This window comes from Gastrolobium bilobum, unplaced genomic scaffold (assembly GCF_033153095.1).
Source record: "Gastrolobium bilobum isolate Gb01-03AN ecotype WA unplaced genomic scaffold, APGP_CSIRO_Gbil_v1 utg762, whole genome shotgun sequence".
In the NCBI taxonomy this organism is placed as follows: Eukaryota; Viridiplantae; Streptophyta; class Magnoliopsida; order Fabales; family Fabaceae; genus Gastrolobium; species Gastrolobium bilobum.
Genome location: NW_026899802.1, coordinates 256,347 through 278,985, shown reverse-complemented (window position 1 = coordinate 278,985; position 22,639 = coordinate 256,347). Strand labels below are relative to the sequence as shown.

The 22,639-nt window shown below is 33.4% G+C and overlaps 2 protein-coding genes across 2 annotated transcripts; both read left to right on the top strand.

The window, feature by feature from the left end:
* Nucleotides 1–5,782: 5,782 nt before the first annotated feature.
* Nucleotides 5,783–8,992, top strand: LOC133293688 (NAC domain-containing protein 7-like). The gene is made up of 3 exons (XM_061492292.1): nt 5,783–5,942; nt 6,275–6,546; nt 8,366–8,992. The coding sequence occupies exons 1-3, from the start codon at nt 5,783–5,785 to the stop codon at nt 8,990–8,992; spliced, it is 1,059 nt and encodes a 352-aa protein (XP_061348276.1).
* An 11,117-nt stretch (nt 8,993–20,109) lies between these two features.
* Nucleotides 20,110–22,380, top strand: LOC133293640 (subtilisin-like protease 4). Its single transcript, XM_061492229.1, has one exon. The coding sequence runs from the start codon at nt 20,110–20,112 to the stop codon at nt 22,378–22,380; it is 2,271 nt and encodes a 756-aa protein (XP_061348213.1).
* Nucleotides 22,381–22,639: the final 259 nt, after the last annotated feature.

Sequence of the window (22,639 nt, the reverse complement as noted above, 5' to 3'; positions counted from 1 at the left end):
TGCTTCACTTCTTTGATAGTTGCAACTTACAAACAAACCAATGTGCACTGTAAACTCATTTACTTTAGCTTTTATCATACCCTTTAGCTTTGCCCTCCATATTTTCCCCTCCTTTTTTGGAACTCTATCCATAGAACCATGGCTTGACGTACGGGCATGCACAACCACCAAACACGTTCCAACACGTGTCACTCTTTGTATGGCTCAACTTTTCTAGCACTAATATTGCCATAGCCCCCAAAATACTATATTTTCCTCAATAGGTCATTTGGTATACGGATTTTTCTTGGATTTCTGAAAAATTAAAATTTTTAAAATTTTAAATTTTCAGATAATATCTTAAACTGAATGTAAAAATTATATTTTTAAAAATCGAGATTTTCGGACAAATAAAATTTCTCTGGTACCAAATGCTCCTTAGTAGCTTAACAAGTAATTCAAGAGCATAAATACAGTGCACGTGTTTTATTTTCAGTAGAGTAATGTATTACTCTTACGGCATATTAAAATGTTTCCACAGCAGAAATTTTACACAGTTAAATACTTAAAATTGAAACAAATCGTGAGCCTAATGATCGTGGGCTAGCCCACGCCGGATCAGCTTCCACGTACCGAGCTCGATGACACAAGTAATATATATAAGGACAAGGTTATAATTGTTGAATGACAAATTAATGGTTAAAATTATTATTTATGTTAGAGAGGTATAAAATTATTAATAATTTAAATTTTTAGGTTAAATTCAAGGTAGTTAAAATCAAGTTTTTACCTAAAAACAGAAAGAGAATAAAAAAAATCATAAAACATAAATCATAATTAAAAAAATCATAAAAAAACAAAAAAAAATAAAAGTGTTTGGAATGCTAATAAAAATGTTTTGATTAAAAAATATATAAAAACATAAAGCACAATTTTAAAATGAGTTTTTAACTACTATAATTGAATTGGCTCGTTGTATGATATCAGATTCTCTGTGTAGATTCTGATTTAATTAATATAAAGTTTATTAGCCGAGTAAACTCTCATATGAGGAGTATGTTAAAGAAGTATAAAATCATTAACGTAATTTTGCTTAATAATTTTTTTTTTTATCGAATTGATTCTTTACAATTTATTTATATGTATTACAAGTTATTAAGTTATTGAAATATATAATTTATCAATTTTCAATTGACGGTTTTAATTTTATATCTTTTTCTTAAAATGAATTATTTTATTTAAAAGAGATAATCTATAATATTTTATTTTTTGTTTACAAGGAGGTGTATTTGGAGAGCTGTCACTATCGTATTACCTAGGGTCGGTTGGTGGGCCCAGCTCGTGGATGCTTTAACAACAGGTTTTATTTATTTTAATAATAAAATGTAGAGAAAGAAAAAATATAATATTGCATCTAATAAAAAAAGGAAAAAAATATTGCGGACCAACCAACCAGAGCTCGCGTGCCTTTGCTGCAACAGAAAAGGAATTATTATTATTTTCTAGAACCATAGAGCACTGTGTATTACTAATTTATTTGCACTTTTTGAAGAGCACCTACAACTGCGATACTGCTTCGTTCAATGCCTCATTTTCGCGCAGCAGGAGCAAGAGCTACCAAGGTGTGCGCCAGCTAACTTGATAACCAACACCAGCAACACTTATAAAAATAATGATAGTGGCTAAAATCAATAGATGTATGCATTTGAACACATAAACATCTGTTCATAAGCAATGAAAATATTTGAAAATCAAATGTTGAACACAAGGATGGCTTTGTGATATAATTTCTTATATATATATTTTCATTAACTAATTGCAAAGACAAAACACCAACGGGGGAAAGAATAGCTATTATTTTTTATTTATTTAAAAAGGTTTCAACATACTTCAGGTAAAGCAATTTCCTATGAGTGTACTGGAAGTTTAGCTCGCCATTGAGTTCAATTGATCAACCTTCGCTTTTACTATATTCATGACTAGTTTTTCATTACTAATATATGGTTTATATTATACAAATGATCATTCATTCTTTGAGGACAAAACAATAAAGCATCGTACGTGGTACATGTTTTGAAGAAATGAAGAACCCGCATATATATATCCCTATACTATTAATCACGATTATTACTAGAATTGCTTTAAATCTGACCGTGCACACCACGCGGTGTGGACTCAACTAGAAAACCCATGAACACACTACTAAACAGTAAAGATGAAAAAATAAATAAAAGGAATGTTATGAGAATAATAGTGTAACTTTTGGCGGGAGGGAAGGTGTTATAACCAAGGGTCACACCACCTAAAAAAACAAAAAAGAAAATTCCTTCATCGATTGCCTATCATTATCATAATTTTTATTCATTCATATATTTCAATAGAAACTTGGGACTATTTTTTTTAAAGAACCCCCCATTCGTCGTCACGGTTTGATCTTTGTTGCGTTCTCTCTTTCTCCGGCCCCGGATGCCTCAAACGTTAACACCACATCATTCTTTTCTCGTCTCTATCAGTTGCTGGTGGGTGGAGTTGGAGGTTGACATCTTTTTCTCTTTCTCTTTTTTCTCTCTCATTCTTAAACCGTTTTAGCTCCACCCTTTTATCAATTTTTTGGGGTCACCTCTTCCAGCAATCTAGCTAGCTCCCACTCAACAGATAAGGAGAGAGAAACTTTAGAGATGGGATGATTTATTAGGGTTCTCATATTTCCATCGTTTCATCCACTTCTAAACCTCTCCTTTTCCTTCACTTTCCTCTCTTCTCTTTTTCAGCAATCCTCGGGATCTGATCTCTCTCTCTCTCTCTCTGAGGATAACAACTACTACTAGACACAAGTTCGTGAAAGCAAAGCAGTTAGGGCAAGGAAGGGATTCAGTTCAATTCCCGAGGATCACAGTTAACTTTCCACTTTTCTTTTCTTGTCTGTTTTGTCCGCTTGTGTCTCCCTGCCTATTATTCAGTGCTGTTTTTGTTTTGTCTGGTTCTGTTGGAGATTTGCCAAAGTTACTGACTAAAAGTTGTTGATGAAAGACAGCTTCAACAAGTTTCTCATCTAGCTTATGTATCCGATCATATAATTTCTGCAAACGAGGTTGGTTTCATCAGATCCGTAACGAATTCTACTTGGAGTCCTTACATCATCGGTTAGAACTATATATCAAGGTTGTTCTTTTGCCGTTAGCTTTTTAAAATGTTCTTTATATAGTGCTTTATATATTTCTCCATATCGATCTATTATATCGTATGGGGTTTGGGTTCTTGCTTCATAGTTCACCTTCTTTTCTTTATATTTTGTCATGTGGATGCTTCTAGTTATTTACCCAAGTGTCAAAAGTGTTGGAAAAATTTATATAATTCAACGAACATGAGTACGGAAAAAAAGACAACTAAAAGACAGAATGTCAGTTACATAAAATCTTTGACACGACTTTGATCTGTGTTCGGTTGGAATTTATATCTCATCCACACCAACCTCCAAATCATGCTTTCACCTTTGGCCCCGTCTTCTTTTTCTTTTTGGTTTTACACCCAACAGCATTTATCTCTCTGCATATCCAACCTGAACAGACCACTATTTTTGGCAATTGATTATACTTTTCTCAAATCTTTTGAACAAGCAGCTTGTAAGTCATTTTTCCTTCTATATTTGATATATTTTGTGCCATTTACGCCATTATGTAAATGTAACTTACTTTGAGTGCTCTATCGACCTCTTTGTAGGCTGGAAAAGCTTAATGCTTTGTGCTATATCCTACAACATCATTCCCTGCTTCATACCATCCCCATAATTGCATTGTGAAAAGTGTGCCTTCTCTTTCGTGCGTTACAACCTAGTGTAGTTTTTCTTCTTTAAGGAAAAAAAAAGATGAGTCCAATTTTTCACAAGGTAAAGTTATGAAATATCTCGTTTGCCTTTATGTGAAACAATTACTTAAAGCATCGATTGTATTATTTTTATTGCTTATATATCAATTTTTTTTTCAAATGATTTACTTAAACCATCGCTTCTACTATTTTTATTGCTTATTTATCATTTTCTTTATTTCAATTGATTAACCCCCCCCCCCCCCCCCCCCCCTCCCCCTATGTGTGTGTGTACTGAGGGGATAGAACAAGAAACTTATGTCTATTTTGAAAATTCTTATGACGTAATATTATATAATATTATGTTTTCTGGGGTTAGATTTATTGGAGGAGGACCGAGAATGGGTGCAAGTGCTTTCTCATTCTCCAAGTAAATGAAGAGTAATCAATATCTGATTCAGTCCCGGCCCTAAAGTTGGATTTGCTAAAGTTTCAACATCAATATATGTACAAGTAACTGGAGGACGAAATGTGTGTCTTTGTCATCAATAATCTTGTTGATTCAATACACGTTTTAAATTTTTATTCTTATGATAGTATAATTAAGAAGACTATAATGTTATCAAATAAAAAAGTTAAATACATATTCCACAACATTTCAGCGGAAGAATTTAATTAAAATGTATATGAGCGGTGGTACACATTTCCATAAATTCATATCGATTTTGTATTACTCGTTTTTTCCCATTTATTTGAGTGAATTATAGTTGCAGATGGGATATTTACAACAATTACCAGAAAGTATAAGGATTATTGTCGTTATCTGAATCATGCATGCGTTTCGCTTGCCTTTTTGTTCATCATGGGTACAACATAATTGTTTCCACATCAATCTTTAGCTTTATATATGAGGTTCATTACATGGACATTGAGACAAAACAAATGTACTACATAGTGTCTAAGACATGAATTACTCTTCCTTCTTAATCTGCTTTGCTTTTCGACTTTGAGTTTGTATTATTTAAGGGCGTGTTTGGAGCACCTGATAAAGAAGATAGGATATGATAGTTTATCATATCTTACTTTTCTCTCTTATTTGGTGGGTCAATAGGATATGATTAGCTTATTCTATTGTCTCATTTTATCCTATCCAATACATGATTTCTTATCCTATGGGAGGAGTTGGATTAAGATCCAACATGATACGATACCAATATTGAATACCCATATAGCCTCACGCTACCAAATATATTCTCACGCTATTCAATATATTTGTATTTATTGCATTATATTTTATTTTATTTTTTTTTATTTTTCCTTTCTCCTTCTACATAATCTTATCAGATTGCTCAGGTGCTCATCAAATACAGGACATGATATAGGCTTATCAGCCTCATATGAGTCATATCATATCCTACCCTTATCAGTCCTATATCATATCCTACCCTTATCAGTCCTATATCATATCCTACCCTTATCAGCTCCATATCCTATCCTACCCTTATCATATCATATCCACCAAACGAGCCCTAATTGTATTTCTCTTTTCTTTTTTTATGTTTCACTTATACTTTTTAAACTTCTTTGAATCTTCATTCAGCACTATGATTGTTCAATGTTCTCCTTTGTTCTGATTATAAAACACATCTCATGTTATGTCAGGAGGATTAGAAGCAAGTAATGAGTTTGGATCAATTTGTGTTATCTTTATTCTTGATCATGTACTCCATTAAATATTTAATGTATTATATATGCCTAACTTCTGTAGCAATGTTGCTTCGAAGATTATTCTAAAATTTAAAGCACATGCATATGTAACTTCTGACATATATTATCATTAAAAGCGGGGTGATCGACTGTGAGCCTTCTAAAAAGGTGGTAGCAAAACTATTCATTGTATATAGGAGGAAAAAAAACGATAAACTGTATATTTACAAGAAAGGTGATCCTATTATTTTTTTTTTCTTCAAATACAGGTTTGAATTCTTTGAAAGCGGATATGAACACATTTTCACATGTACCTCCAGGCTTTCGGTTTCATCCGACTGATGAAGAACTTGTCGATTACTACCTTAGGAAAAAGGTAGCGTCTAAAAGGATTGATCTAGATGTCATCAAAGATGTTGATCTCTATAAAATTGAGCCATGGGACCTTCAAGGTATAAGCCTTCTTACAAAGCCTAAATTAAAGCATCATATATTACATAAATTTAAGAACATATCATGGTATACAATATGGGATAATAGTCTCTGAGAAATTTAAAGTTCTCCTGCAAACTATGTACTCTGAGTAGTACATAGTTATAATATTAAAATTTTTATTTTGCATACATCTTATAACTATGTACATATTAAAAGTTATTATTTTTTTATATTATAATTATATATTACTCGGAATATATGGTTTGTTGGAAAATTTCAAATTCTTGCGACATGAGAAAAAAAGGGACCATAGAATATATACACTCACATTTGTTACTTTTGTAAACAGAATTATGCAAAATAGGAACGGATGAACAAAGTGACTGGTATTTCTTTAGTCATAAAGATAAGAAGTACCCAACTGGAACACGCACCAATAGAGCTACAAAAGCAGGATTCTGGAAAGCCACAGGAAGAGATAAAGCAATTTACTCTAAGCATTGCCTGGTTGGGATGAGAAAGACTCTAGTGTTTTACAAAGGACGAGCCCCAAATGGACAGAAGTCTGATTGGATCATGCATGAGTACAGGCTAGAAACTAATGAAAATGGAACTCCTCAGGTAATTAGCACCACAATTTTTATTTTTCTCCCCTCTCTTTCGGTTAAATAAGATTTTAGTTTCTATAATTTCTTCCCATTTGGGTTTTAGTTCATTTTTTCTTTAGATATTCATTCTTGTATTTTTAATTTTTTCAGGCCTTGGCCCCTACCATTAACGTGTCATTCATAATTTTTCACTCATTTATGTTTTGATTTATAGTTTCTATTTTATTAAAGTATTGATTTTCATAATTTATTTACTTATTAAAGTATTTATTTTTTAATGACTAGAACCTAAATAATAATAAAATATTGAAATTAAAAATTATAAAAATTAAAACATACAAGAATTATGGATATCAAAATCTTATTTTCAAGTCCTTCAGCGCACATTGTCAAGCTAAGTCCTATATATTATCATTTGTTATTACTTTTCGAAATAGATATTATTTCATAATATTTTCAAGTATTCCTTCAATTGTCTAATAAGTCACACAAAATTTTCTTGCACACGTCAACTAAAGCAAAATTCATATAACTATATAAATTAATTTTTTGGTATGATACAATTTTAGAAAACAGAAATCTTGTTTTCTATAAGATAATTATTAATTTAGCATTATGTATCAGCTTATAAAATAAAGTCTACACTCAATAAGATAATCTCGTATTATATTCTTTTTCTTCTTAAGACACAAGTTCAATGATGTTTGAAACATAGTTCTCATGGTTTTTAAAATCTCAAATATCGATTACTTATATTACCAAAAATTATTTTCAAATTTTCCTGTTTACATAAAAAAAAAATTCTCAAATTTCAGCTGCATATCTCTTCATTTATTTTAGTATAATTTTTTAAGAATAGAATTTGTTCTTCTCTCTAAATCTCAGTTGTTCCACTTCTTTATATTCAAATTTCAAATTCAAATTGTTTTGAATTTATTATTCACTTCTTCTTTATCATTTTAAATTTTTTCTTTTAATCAATTTTTTAGATTCTTGATAACTTTATTATGAATACATTCTCTATAATTTTAAACATTTTTTATTTAAATATTTCTATTTTAATTTGAAATAGCCATGCAATGCATGGGATCGGATACTAGTATGTACTTTCGCAAGAAATTACAAAAATTAACTAGTAAACAGCCGCATATTGGATTTTTGTAAGGGTAAAAATTAGGGGAGATTTTCTTTTGGCTAATATATTAAATTAATTTCAATTAAATTATAAAGACTTGGGTTGCATCATGCACACATGACTTTAGGCTTCCTGTTCACTTCTACTTTTTGTCTAGTATACTAGCATTAATCCAATTTATCCAAGTAATTGGTATCATATATATATCTCCTTTACCACCGCAATAAATAGATTTACCATAAAAACCCTCAACAATGATGAGTATTCTAGCCTAATAGAATGTACACTTAGTATAAACAATTATTTCACACATGAGAACTCTTATTTCTTTATTTGCGATCCTGGAATTGTTTCTAGATCGGTGGAATCATTTCACACACACACAAAAAAAGTATGGATAATTTACATGCAATTCAACGAATTAATTCACACAGCAGGTGTTCATATTCAGTTGTTCTAAAATAATAATAAATTTATCTCAAAATAATAATAATAATAATAATAATAAATAAGGAACTATAAAAAGTCCTAATAATTAAACCAACATTTCCTCCATCAAAATTCTGAACTTCTAATGATTATGTCAAAATAACATTTGTAGATGTCGCCAATCTTAATTTATACAGATTTTCTGCTTTTATGTGGGATTATTAGTTGAAATAATAAGGCTAGGGTTTAAGTTTTATTACTGCTCCAGGAAGAAGGGTGGGTTGTATGCAGAGTGTTCAAGAAGCGATTGACAACAATGCAGAAAGTGGGAGAACCTTGTTGGTATGAAGACCAAGTTTCCTTCATGCAAGATCTTGAATCCCCGAGGCGGATTTCTCACCCTTATGTATCATACAACCATCACCACCCTTGCAAACCGGAGCTGGAATTGCAATACAATATACCCCATGATGCTTTTCTCAATCTTCCGCAACTAGAAAGCCCCAAAATTTCTCAATCAGCAATCAGTTTGAGTTGCAGCTCAGTTGTCCCTTATGGTTATGATAGCAATAACAATGGAAGCACTTTGCAGTTCTCATCACTTACTCAAGAAGAACAGGTACAACATTGCCAACAACAAAATCTGAACTCGCTTTATGGTAGCAATGATCAAGCGGTGGACCAAGTGACAGATTGGCGAGTACTTGACAAATTTGTTGCTTCTCAGCTCAGTCACGACCAAGATGTTTCGAAGGAAACTAGTTTTTCCAATGCACCTGTCCTACATGTTGCTGAACAAATCACTATGCTTGCAAACGGATCCAAAAGGGCACAAATTTCCCAGGAATATGCTTCAACATCCACCTCCAGTTCCCAGATTGACATGTGGAAGTGAAAATTTATATAGTAACTAGAAGATGCATACTAATTATAGGAAGTACAGTTCAATGTTGGAAAAAAGACCAGAGTATTGCTACGTGTTGCTGTACATAATAAACCCATATATTTTATATATCTTTAGATGTTGAACCTCTAGAGTGTGAAGTATGGACCAAATGTATCCACTAATACTAGGCAATGGATCAGTTGCCCGAAGTGATTGTGGGACGAGTTCTGTGAATGTTATAAAAAGTGATAATTTGTTCATTACATCTTAATTTGCGTTTACAAATTAAAGTTATATATATATATATATATATATATATATATATATATATATATATATATATATATATATATATATATATATATATATGTAAATATATATATGTATATGTATATATATGTATATATGTATGTACGTACTCAGTTGTGCCTGAAATAGCCAATTAATTGAAGTGATTGTAACATTGCTGATTTTTGCAAGCGTGCAATTTTCATATATAGCATATAAGAAATGTGAAATTTTTAATACCAGTCATTGATTGGAAAACATAGCTATACGTGTCTTGTTTAATTAGTTTTGTTCGTTTGGGTGGGCAACTTCTTTATATACTTCCTGATTATAGGTTAAAATAATGCAAAATTTCAAGCACAGTTAAGGTCTCGAGTTAACTCTAAAATTTTAACGTGTTTATGTTGTTATGACACAATACTGATTAAGTCGCATGTCAACTCCTACTTTGGTTATCATTCAAGGAAACTTTCACCGAATTGGTAAACTGTCAATTTTACTATTTAGTTTCCAAGCTGGATTTGTACATTGTCATAACCTCAAAATGTGTAGTTTGGTTTATGGGGAAAAAATCCGTTTACAAACTTTTTTTACAAATTACACTAAGTATGATCAGTCATACACTTTTGATTGAAGTATGACCGGTCATAGTGTAGTTTGTAAACAAAAAGTTTGTAAATATAACATTTCCTTGGTTTATGTCGTTGGTTACATAGGTTCAATTCCTGTGTTTTGTAATTTATATTTTGTTCATAAAGGTAATTTTTTAAGTTTCATTGTTATTTGTTTTCTGCTTTGTTAAACTACAAAACAATGAAGTGATGGGCTATGTATAACATAACAATTTCGTCAAATATTATATTTAGTAATTTTTTTCTTGTTATAAAGTTAAAATGTTAAATATTAATTACGAATATGCTATTAAATTATGTTTTAATACCAAGACAAGATTTTTAAATAATATCTATGAAGCAGTAAACTATTAGTCCATCTTACGATTCGTGCTTACTAGGGTTGTATAAGTTCACCTAAACTTTCCATCCTAGCAAATGTTTGATCACTTGTAAATGGAGCCATTTACCCTAAGTCTTGTTTATTTATTCATTTTTTAAGGATAATAAAGAACTGGTGGAGTATCTCAACGCCATTAACAAATTTCGGGAGAAGATAAAAGATGCCATGGCATTATAGCATAAATGCTGTGCAAGATGAATTCTTCTTTACATTGGGGTAATCAGTTCAAGTGGATAGGATCGAGGTAAGTCTTTTTATGTATTTATATTTGTATGAAACTAGCTAGAGCACAAACTAAAGCGACATCCAAGTAGTGTGACAATTAATGCATGTAATTCAATAAGGGTTGGCACTGCTTAACCTGAGATTCTGTAGCCTAAAGCAATGCAAAAGTAATGGCTACAAAACTATGGAAGTGCAACTGCGAGCCAATATACCAAAGACGATCCAATAAATCGTGAATGCATGCGAAGGCGTTAATAGCACTGGCGGAATTATTATTATTTTTTGGTAGATATGTCCGAAGTCCTAATATACTCGATTAATCCGATTTCGGGTTTGAATATCTATATACTCTTCCTAAGTTTCGACTCTCATTAACCAAACCTAGTACCTTTTGGGCAGGTAAAATCCTGAGTTCTTTTTTTTTTTTTTTTTTTTGGAGAACAAATCCTGAGTTCTATTGGCGAATAGTTATACCAAACTGGTATGGCATTCATAAAAAATGCCGTTTTATATCAAAACTAATACCGTAATTAAGAAACATTTTGTTCCATTCTTAAACGCATACCTGTGTATGAAGATGGCTTCTCAGCTCCCCCGATAAGACATTCCTATGTAGCTACCACATGCGCCTTCGTGGTAAAACGCACTACGTGGAGATTCAGAGGTAGCAAGAGCAAACTCAGAGCGCGCACGGTCAAAGAGGGTCCTCAAACTGCTTCAACATAACCGGGTCCCAAATAGAGGCATTCATTCAAATGTGACACTGAATGACGTGTTTCAAACGATGATGGTTTATATATATACCCTTAAGAAAGCAAATCTCAAGCAACCAATCATGGATACCATTTAAGGGTAACAAGATTTTATTTATGTGGCTGTTATTCAATATTGTAGACAGATGAAATTCTTGTGTCGGAGTCAAGAATAAAAATTCCTTTCAAGTAATGGCACGACATAATGATTAGGCGTGCTCCCATAACTTAATCATCATGCATGTTTCAACTCATAGTCAGACTTATCACTTGCACAGAAAGAGAGGAGTGTGAAAAGCATGCTTGCCAGAAGGATTCTTTCTCATATGGATGAAGGAAAAAGAACTTTATCAAGTCAATGTTTCTTTTTTACCTCATTTGACTTGTAACAGTACCCTGCCTCGTTAGGGTTTTTCTCTATAGTGTTGCATCACTTGTTTTCTTCGGCGTCATAGAGTAGAGAGAGATCACATAGACTTGTGGAAACAAACAAGCCATGCGCATTGATGCGGTATTTGACTGAATAAGTGGGGTTTATTAAAAGTACAGTGTTGTTCATTGACCATGTTATGCATCTCCACATGATCGAGGTAACAAGAACATCATTAATCATGTCCTTGTTTACTTCCCGAAATCTCAAACCTCCACGGTTCGATAACATCTTCAACTACTGTCGTATTGAACACCAGGTACACGGTAGTTAAAAGTAAAATTATAAATTATATATTTTAAAGAATATATAATTATAATATTAAAATTAATTTTTTTTTTCAAGAAATATGTCAGCTGATGTATTGTGCTTCTATTGATGAGATGTACATATAACCATAGTATATTAGATTTTTTCCCACATTTCCCGCTGTCACAAAATGCTGATCTATGAAGCACCGACTCCGACACGGCATTTTCGATACGTTCCAAATACGTTCTCGATACGATCATTAATTCGTCGATACGATATAATACGTTTCCGATACGTTTGCGATACGCATATCCGATACGTTAGAAAAAAATCCGGAGTATCGGTGTTTCATAGATGCTTATCCCTCTTCACAAGAAAACTATATGTTTTTTAACCAAATCGGAAAAGATTAAAAAAAAATAAGGTTAGAAGATAACCTTGTTGTTCTCAATTAGATTAGTGATGAATTTGATACATTAAAAATATTTTCATACGTATAGGACATAGATACTTCTAAATTCCAACTCAAAGTCCAGCGTTTGGTTTGATTCATGAATCTTGAAAGTTCATCTGATAAGGTGCTCTGGTTTTTGTTGCTTTGAGAGAAAGCCGTTTCTGCAAATGATTGACAAAGAAGAGGGACCTTAAAGAACTAACTATACGTAGATTACATCAGATTTAATCTAGTACCTAAGACAGTACAAATACTCCGAATCTGAAAGACAATTATATCTTCGGAACATGCATACCAAATGATAAGACTTTGAGCCTTGAGGTGACGAAAGTTCCACCAAGTCCGTGGCAAAACTTCTGGCCTGAAGGGTGGTCCACTGACCTACAAACAATAAAAAAAGAGTGCAACACGAAAACCATGAGCAAGGATCTGTAACGTAAAGAGGGCACATTCCCTATATGACATGTTGGGGAAACAACCATAAAGGAGACACGAAATTAATTTCTCTGTTAATTACTGCTGTCTCACTCTTTTTTTGTTTATAGTTTCCGAATCCAGTTGAAAAGGGAAGAAGGCCAAGAAACCTAGGTAATTAAAAAAAAAAAAAAAGAAGTAAAAGTAGGAAAAGTAAAGACCAAGCAACATGATTGATTTCTTAAGTAGGTTGTTCAGATCTTGGGTTGCGATTTGCGAGAGTAGGGGTATAGGTTCTTAACCACTGTTTGTGTCATTGTGGGCTTTCATTGAATGATTCAACTTTTGGGAAGGCACTTACCGTGCAAGTTAATCTTGGCGCGGCCTCCTGAATCAGCTCAAAAACGCATAGGTATAAACTTTGCAGCTTATTTTTCCTTTTTATGTAAGGTGTAAATATGTTTTTTTATTTCTATAAATATACAATAATTTTGGTTTTAATTTTTTTTCTAAATTTGGATTTTTTATTTATACTTCTTATTTATTATCTAAAGGTATATGCTCTTAATTTCTGCCGTCAATGTACAGCTGCTAAATACTTATGTGTCAAAGGATTATCCAATCATATTTGTCATATGGCCCATATGATCTTGCATAAGTAATATCAAATTTTGATTTTAATCACTCCAAATTTTGTGGTTTAGCTTGTATTTCTTATTTATTTTTTATATAAAAATATTATACCTATCTTTTTTCATACCTATTTCATTTATTTTTCTCTAACACTCTTTATATCACAATCTCTACACCTTTATCATTTCTCTTTCCAGATTAGAGTAGATAAAATAGACATGAAAAATAAGTATAATATCTTATTCCTTATATATATTTTTTTAAATAAATACATTTTATCCTGGCCACATTCCCAGTGTCCTATAATCATCTTCTTTTTCCATATCTCTTTTGTAAAAGTTCACGAGCCTCTCCATTAACATGGAAGGGGAGCTAAAATCCATTATAATGGACCTATCGTTGCCGTCAAAACCTGGCTCCAAAATTGTGGTGGTGTTTCTAATTTTAGATCAATGGAGTATATATCTTAGCATTACAGCTCTAAAAAAATAAAGAAGAGGAAGAAGACAGAAGCCACAAATTCAGAGTGAAAACACCGTCGTAGCGGATGCTTACTGGAATTAAGAGTGATAAAAGAATATAAATTGAGGAAGAAGGAAGAAAGAGAAAGGGAGAGAGAGGGTTTGACAAACTTTTCTGGTAATTTTCTTTAATGCTGTCCACATATATACCCACTGTAGGGAAATTGTAACAGAAAGCTAAAAACAAATTCTGATTACAAAAAAACAAAAAACAAAAAAATAAATTCAAAGGAAAATTTAGTATTATGATAATAGGGAAAATATCAGGGTGATTAATATGAGCTACTGTTGTTGTTAGAGAATAATATAAAATCATTAAAAAAGTATATTGAATTTCTTTATATAATTATGTGAGTCTGTGCATTATCAATCCTTTAAGCCTAATAAGCTTTTGTACGAAAGAACATATTAGACAATAATATAAATTATTAAAAAAAAATTTACGTAATAAGTTAAACTTTTGGATTGTAACGATTCTTTATACATGTATCTCGTAGTCCAACCATTTACATGAATTATTTCCAACAACTACTGTGCTAGTATAACTACTCAGGGTCTGAAATGTACCTTGAAAGGGTGTAAAATGTGCGGGGGTATACAGTATTGTATAGAGAGACAAAATATTCCTATGACGCAAAAATCAACGGCATTAGCCTTGCCCATTCTACTATGAGGGAATATTCTAGAGATGTTCCATCATGAGTAGGGCTTGATTAACCTTCAATCCATTAATCAGTGCTTGTTGGGTAACCCAAACTCTCTTGGAATTGTGAACAAGACTGGTTAGATCAATTCCAGCGCTAGGATGTTGGATTTGGGTTCGGACTTTTAAGGTTGGAGCAGCAAATTAGCTAGCAACCTCACTAAACCAATTTCTCATTAATGGGCCTTTGAGGTGATCTCTTTCTATGATCGAGTGTAATCCATAAATATTCAAAATGAATTTTTTTCAAAGGGATGTTATTACTTTTTTATTTTTTAGTATTTAAAAGTTTAAATGAGGTTAGACACTGATATTTCATTAAGATCAGGAAAGATCCCCCAACTTCTTTAAAGATTTTCGGTAGGGATTACATATCACCTATCAACAAAGTTCTCACATCGGCCAGCGAGATTTAAACTCATATCCTAGAACAGTGACCAATGTGCCATATTTTTTGCATTAATATACCAAACTGCCATGCGACCAGTAAAATTTACTAGATTGCCACACGTTGAAGTCCGCTACGACTGATAGCAAACTTGGTAGCCAACGATTTCTTGACACATAGCACACTTTCACAGGAAAAGCTGACCACCACAAGTCCAAGTTTGCTATGATTGGTAGTGAACTTGGTAGCCAATGATTTCGTGACATGTGGCATATTTTTGCAGAAAAAGTTGACTGGACAAAGTTCGCTACCAAGGGTAGGGAACTTGGTGCGCTACGTGGCACAATTTCATTGCCCAATCAGAATTAATGTACCAATCACAATCAAAAAAAGAAAACGAAGGAAAATGACTATTTAATTAATGTACTAATCACAATTAATGTACCAATCACCAATTATAATTAATATATCAATCACAATTAATTTTGATCACAATTAATGTACTAATCACAATTAATTTTGATTGGTACATTAATTGTTATTGATGATTGGTACATTAGTTGTTTGTGATACCATTGTTACAAATTTGAACTATGTTTGTGAGAAATAAAATATGTCAAATGAGGTGTCATTGAGTAGATCTCAAAAAATTATGTGAAATAAAATAAAAAATATTTGATTTGGATATCTGAATCAAAAGTTATGGCCCTCCGAAGTGATTGGTACATTAATTGTGATTGGTACAATCAAAAGTTAATCTCATTGTTACACAAATTGTGATTGATACATTAATTGTGATTGGTACATTAATTAAGTAGCCATTTTCCTTCGTTTTCTATTTTTCATTGTGATTGGTACATTAATTCTGATCGGGCAACGAGATTGTGCCATGTAGCGCCCCAAGTTCGCTACCCCTGGTAGCGAACTTCGTCCAGTCAATTTTTTCTGCGTAAATGTGTCACGTGTCACAAAATCATTTGCTACCAAGTTCACTACCAGTCGTAGCGAACTTGGACACGTGGCGGTCAGCTTTTCCTACAAAAGTGTGCCATGTGTAACGAAATCAATGCTACCAAGTTCGTCACCAGTTGTAGCAAACTTCAACACGTGGCAGTCTGATAAATTTTACTGTTCGCGTGGCAGTTTAGTATATTAATGCCAAAAACGTGGCACATTGATCACTGTTCCTCATATCCTTGTGGAGTATGGACTATACTCTTAGCCAACTGTACCCACCTTTGTTGGCTAGGGATGTTACTAGTTGACTCCAAAATAAGCTAATCTATTCTGTTATATAGTATATAAAAAGTTTTAAGAATGAGAAAGAAAATATTTTCCTTGAAAATTGAACTCCTATCATACCCTTACTAATTAGGCTGCTCTTAACCAAGTTGGGTCGAGTTCAATCGAACCTTTTTTTTTTTTTTTTTCAGGTTGTCTAGGTTTGAACCCGCCAATCCAAGATTTGGGAAAAATGCAAGTCCGCGAAATTTTATAGATAAAATAAAAAACTTACAAATTATACAACATCAACATTAACAATACTCTTAATCCAAGTTAATTAGATCGGTGGTAGATGAACTCAATGATAAATATACAAAGATTAAAAAAAAATGAGAGAAGGAAAATAAGATAAAAGAAAAGATGGGGAAAAGAAGGAGGGGGATGGAGAGGAGAAGGATCATAAATAGTATACAAAATTATATTAGTATAAAAAAAATATAATGTTATGCATAAAATATTAATTTAATTCAATAAATTTTATGATTATTCTATACTTTTTAAAACAAAAATATAAAATAATTAGAATGTCATATAACATCGAGTCAGTGGCGGATCCAGAAAATTAATAAAGGGTGGACACTCAATAAGTTCAAGTATATATAGATCTAGGTCTAGTCTGAAATGCGACTTGCGAGCAGCTGCCGGCTGACTGGGTCTGGTTTAAATCTAGATCTAGACGGATTGCGACTCATCTAGACCGATGATGGAGGAAGAAGCAAATGTTCCAACTTCCAATAACGGAGATTGAGGTTTGAGAGGAGTTGAATCAGTATGTAGATGCAAATGATGGGTCTGGAATAGAGCTATATGATGTTAGGTTTGGATAATGAAAGTGGAGGAAAAAAAAAAACTCACGGTAAAATAAAATAGAAGGAGGGAAATTAAAGGGGTAGGATATCGTAACAACCCAACTAGGTTACTAGTAATCAATTTCAATGTTACATCGATTATGTTGATCCAACGGTTATATTTATTTTTATCTTTATATGGTTATGATCCCCATATTTAATATAAAAATATTAAATATGAGAAATCATAACCATACAAAAATAAAAATAAATATAAAGTATTAAATATGGAGAATCATAACCATACAAAGATGAAAATAAATATAACTGTTGAATCAATATAATTGATCTAACAGTAAAATTGATTGATAGTAATATTGGTAGTAATCCTAATTGATTGTTATAATATTCTACCCCGAAATTAAATTGAAAAAACTTAAATTTTAAAATAAGGATATTTTTATATTTTTACATCATATTTTAAGGAGGGACATTTGCTCCCCTTCTTATGTATCTAGATCGTCCTCTGCATCGAGTCAGGACGAGCCAATTCGAAGTGGCTGAAATTTAATTAAAAAATATATCAGGTCTAATTTATCAAAGCCGAAGGTGACCTGCCGATCGACACCCTGGATTTTCCCTGAAGGTGACCTATAAGCCTGTACTGTTTTAGGTGTCCAAATCCTAAATTTTCCCTGAGCGAATGCAATGGTCCTATGGGAAGGTCCAACGTTGGACCGAACAACTCAAAAAAGAAGCCCTTATTAATGTGGACTGATGAATAAGGTAGACCAGAAACTTTTGTATTTAGTTTTTATAGGCCTCTATCAAATGTGATCGGTTGACGTGAATATATATAAATATATACATATAAATTTAATTAATTTTTTATATTTAAAATAATTTAAATAAAGTTCACTAAATAAGTTTAAAAATTACCGAATCACACTTTTATAAGTTCATAAAGTACAAGTAAATGAAAATGTAAGTTATTAATATGTCAATTTAAATTGCAACTCTGAATCCCTATAAATATACCTCTCAATGACATTCAAAAGGTCAAATATTGTGAATTCATATTTTTCAAATCCATCTCCATTGAAATATCATATGTCACATTCTCTTAATTTATTGTTTTGCAAATTACTTTAGTATTGGAAGTGAAATTTGAAGTCGTTGTAGAAGAGTATACACCTAGCAAATAAAATTACAATTTTTTTTAAAAAGAGTTCTAATTTTTTTTTTTACAAGATGAAATAATTTTGATTTTTGGTTTTTGGATTTTTTTTTTTAATTATAATGCAGGACTCGAGGGTCACCGATTTTGGCCAGATTTTGACCGGGTCCGGTGCATGGCTGATCCGATGCTTGACTCAAACCGATTCGATGATCAGTTCTTCGAGTTCCGGATCGACCCAACCGAGTTTCATAACACTGCATGTAATGCCCGGCCGCTTTAAGAATCAATGACTATCCCCACAAACTGACACTCGAGACTTTTCAATGTGTTTTTTCTCATTCGCACACTTCACGGTAAAACTTCCATCCCATAATTGCTCCAAGTTCACTATGGAGTTCTTCCACGCTATCGAAAAGTAGATGCATCTTATTAGTATAGGTAGTACTAATTAATTCTTATGAGCTATCCCAAACTATGCAGTCTCATACATGCACAGTCTTTGGAATCTCTCTCTTTCGGATGTCGATTCGATTCATTCATATAACCACCGCTGGAAGTCTGTCAGGAGTCGCTCATTATCCGTGCCTCTTTACACTGGTGATCACTCCCCGCTCAATTTATTTTTTGTATTTTACTATATTTGATTTAAAATTATAATTTTTGAAATTTTTAAATTTTTTAAAATAGGAACTAATATATAAGAAATTAGAAAAATGAAGAACAAAAAATGAATATCTCACCCAATATAAGTTATGTGTAGCTTGTCTGTTAAAAAAAAGATGCAGAAATATAACTCACAATATTTGAAGAGGGAATTCATATTTCATAAACTGATCCAAACTTAATATAATCCAGAAACTAAAACTGAAAAACATAACAATTAAGAGACACATTACACCCATATAAACATTAACTTAATGACTCATTATCCTACCAAAACTGATCCATTGAAAAACATAACAATTAAGAGACATATTACACCTAAATAAACACTAACTTAATGACTCATTATCTTACCAAAACTGACCCATGATACTGTTAAGACTCATCAAACAACTTTAGTGTAGTCACCCATGGCCGTTACATCAAACTTAAAAGACCATTAAATTTTCTAACGGACAAAAATAAAGAGACTCTAACATCTGTATTATATTCAGAGGCGTTTATTACAAATCACTCTGTTTATAAGGAAATAAAAAATAAGTTTTAAAAAAGGCTTTAATGTTTCTAAAGTGAATGTAGACAAGTTATCTACATTCGCTCCCAAAACGACGTCGTTTTGGGTTAAAAAATTAAAAACTATAATGAAAAAGACTATGATAACCCTGAAATATATTATAATTACAAAAATACCTTGATTTCCTCCTCAAAACAACGTCGATTTGGGCTTAATGTAGATAAGTTATCTACATTGACTTAGAAAAAGCAAACTCTTTAAAAAATTTCATATAACAACAGCTATTCATTGACTCAAGCTCAGACTACTAAGAAAAGGAAAATACAAAGAGTCATTAGCAATGGGTAAGAGATGAGTCAGCAATCAGTCAAAAAAGAGTCAACAATGAGTTAGCCATGAGTCGATAATGAGTTGGCAATGAATCATCTAAATGCGAAATATGGCAATGAATCATCTGAATGCGAAATATGATCCTTACCCAACATCATCCATATGCAAATGCCGGCTTTGTTCCTTATATATATGTGTATGATATTGAGCTTATGTTCAAAGCACACCAAACTAAATAAAGAACCTTTGTTTTCCATTCTTCCATCAAGCAGAAAGTAAAGTTTCTGCCGAACATGGACTCTTTCTTTTTCATTGCTCTCACTTTCGCATTGAGCTTCCTTATTCATTTTGCACAAGGAAGTGAACTGCCCCTTACCACTGAGAGTACCGAGACAAGCAGTTCAAAAACATACATTATCCATGTGGAAAGGCCAGAGTCTAAGATATTTACTCAATCAGAAGATTTGGAGAGCTGGTACCATTCATTCATGCCACCTACTATTATGAGCTCCAACGAACAGCCACGAATGATTTATTCATACCGGAACGTGCTGAGTGGTTTTGCTGCAAGACTCACTCAAGAGGAACTGAGAGCTGTGGAAAAGAAGGATGGCTTTATTTCAGCTCATCCCGAAATGATACTACATCGTCAAACCACACATACCCCAAAATTTTTGGGGTTGCAGCAAAAAATGGGACTATGGAAGGAATCAAATTTTGGAAAGGGAGTTATTATTGGGATAGTGGATTCTGGAATCACGCCTAATCATCCTTCATTCAGTGACGCAGGAATACCACCACCACCACCCAAATGGAAAGGGAGATGCGAACTTAATGGGACAGCATGTAACAACAAACTAATTGGAGCAAGGTCTTTCAACATCGCAGCTATGGCAATGAAAGAAGGGAAAGAAGAGACACCAATTGATGAGGATGGACACGGGACTCACACAGCAAGCACAGCAGCGGGTGCTTTTGTGAAGCATGCACAAGTACTAGGAAATGCCAAAGGCACAGCAGCAGGGATGGCCCCTCATGCTCACCTGGCAATTTACAGAGTATGCTATGAAGATGACTGCGCCGAGAGCGATATACTAGCTGGGTTAGATGCAGCCGTCGAAGATGGCGTGGATGTAATATCAATATCCCTTGGTTCAAGAGAGCCACCTTCATCTTTCAGTGATAGCATTGCAATAGGTGCATTTGCAGCAATTCAGAAGGGAATATTCGTGAGTTGTGCAGCAGGAAACTATGGCCCTTCCAGTGGCACCGTAGTTAACGGAGCCCCATGGATCCTCACAGTGGGAGCAAGCACTATTGACAGAAGCTTTGTTGCAACAGCAAAGCTTGGAAATGGGCAAGAGTTTGATGGTGAATCTGCTTTCCAGCCTTCCAATTTTTCTCCGAGATTGCTACCCTTAGTGTATGCTGGAAAGAATGGCAAAAAAGAATCTGCTTTTTGTGCTAACGGATCCTTGAATGGCAATGATTTCAGAGGCAAGGTTGTTTTGTGTGAGAAAGGAGGGGGTAGAGGAAGAATTGAAAAAGGAGCAGAAGTAAAAAGAGCAGGTGGTGCAGCCATGATTCTCATGAATGATGAAATCAGTGGCTTCAGTCTGGGAGCTGATGTACATGTTCTGCCTGCAACGCATGTGAGCCATGCTGCTGGAGTAAAGATTAAGGCCTATATAAGTTCCACTACAAAACCTAAAGCAACCATTTTATTTAAGGGAACTATAATCGGAAACTCCCTAGCTCCTGCAGTTACATACTTCTCTTCAAGAGGTCCCAACCTGCCAAGTCCTGGTATTTTGAAACCAGATATCATAGGACCAGGCCAGAGCATCCTAGCTGCCTGGCCATTCTCCCAGAATAACAACACCAATTCAAAACTCAATTTCAACATAGTGTCTGGCACATCAATGTCATGCCCACATCTTAGTGGCATTGCTGCTTTGCTCAAAAGCTCTCATCCTCACTGGTCACCAGCTGCCATAAAATCTGCCATGATGACTTCTGCAGAGATACTAAATTTAGAACACAAACCCATTGTTGATGAAACACTTCAGCCTGCAGATATCTTTGCCACAGGTTCCGGCCACGTGAATCCATCAAGAGCAAATGATCCTGGATTAGTATATGATATCCAACCTGATGATTATATACCTTATTTGTGCGGTTTAGGCTACAGTGATAGGGAAGTGGGTATCTTTGCACGTAGAGCAATTAAGTGCTCTCAAACTTCAATCATTCCCGAAGGAGAGCTCAACTACCCCTCATTTTCTGTTGTGCTTGGTTCCTCACAGACATTCACAAGGACTGTGACAAATGTTGGTGATATCTATTCATCTTATGTTGTCATAGTTACGGCACCAGAAGGGGTTGATGTGAAGGTCCGGCCTAATAAGCTTCATTTTTCAAGAGCAAACCAGGAAAAGACATATTCAGTGACATTCAGCCGTATGGGAGTGGGTAATAAGAGAGGGGAATATGCTCAAGGGTTCCTAAAGTGGGTCTCTGCTAAACACACTGTAAGGAGCCCTATCTCCGTCAAATTTGTATAAAACAACAACGTAAGCAAGCAGCAACTTGCACTACCAAAGAACTAGTGTAATGGTCAGAAAATTGTACTGCTTGCTACAACACGTAATAAGTGGCAAAATTGTAACATTTTCATTTCTGTGTTCATTCCATCTATGCATAAGAAAAATTTAAACTAGATCACCAAAAGATTTTGAAATCTTCCTTACAAATTCTGTCATGAACATGAAAGAAGTGGAAGGAAATAGAAAAGCAAAATGTCTTTCTAGATAAAAAAAAAAT

Excerpts from the sequence above, each read along its gene's own strand:
- LOC133293640 (XM_061492229.1), top strand. The coding sequence starts at position 20,110 with ATGGACTCTTTCTTTTTCATTGCTCTCACTTTCGCATTGAGCTTCCTT.
- LOC133293688 (XM_061492292.1), top strand. The coding sequence starts at position 5,783 with ATGAACACATTTTCACATGTACCTCCAGGCTTTCGGTTTCATCCGACT. Across the intron at positions 5,943-6,274 it reads TGAGCCATGGGACCTTCAAG|AATTATGCAAAATAGGAACG; the intron begins GTATAAGCCTTC and ends TTTTGTAAACAG. Across the intron at positions 6,547-8,365 it reads ATGAAAATGGAACTCCTCAG|GAAGAAGGGTGGGTTGTATG; the intron begins GTAATTAGCACC and ends TTACTGCTCCAG.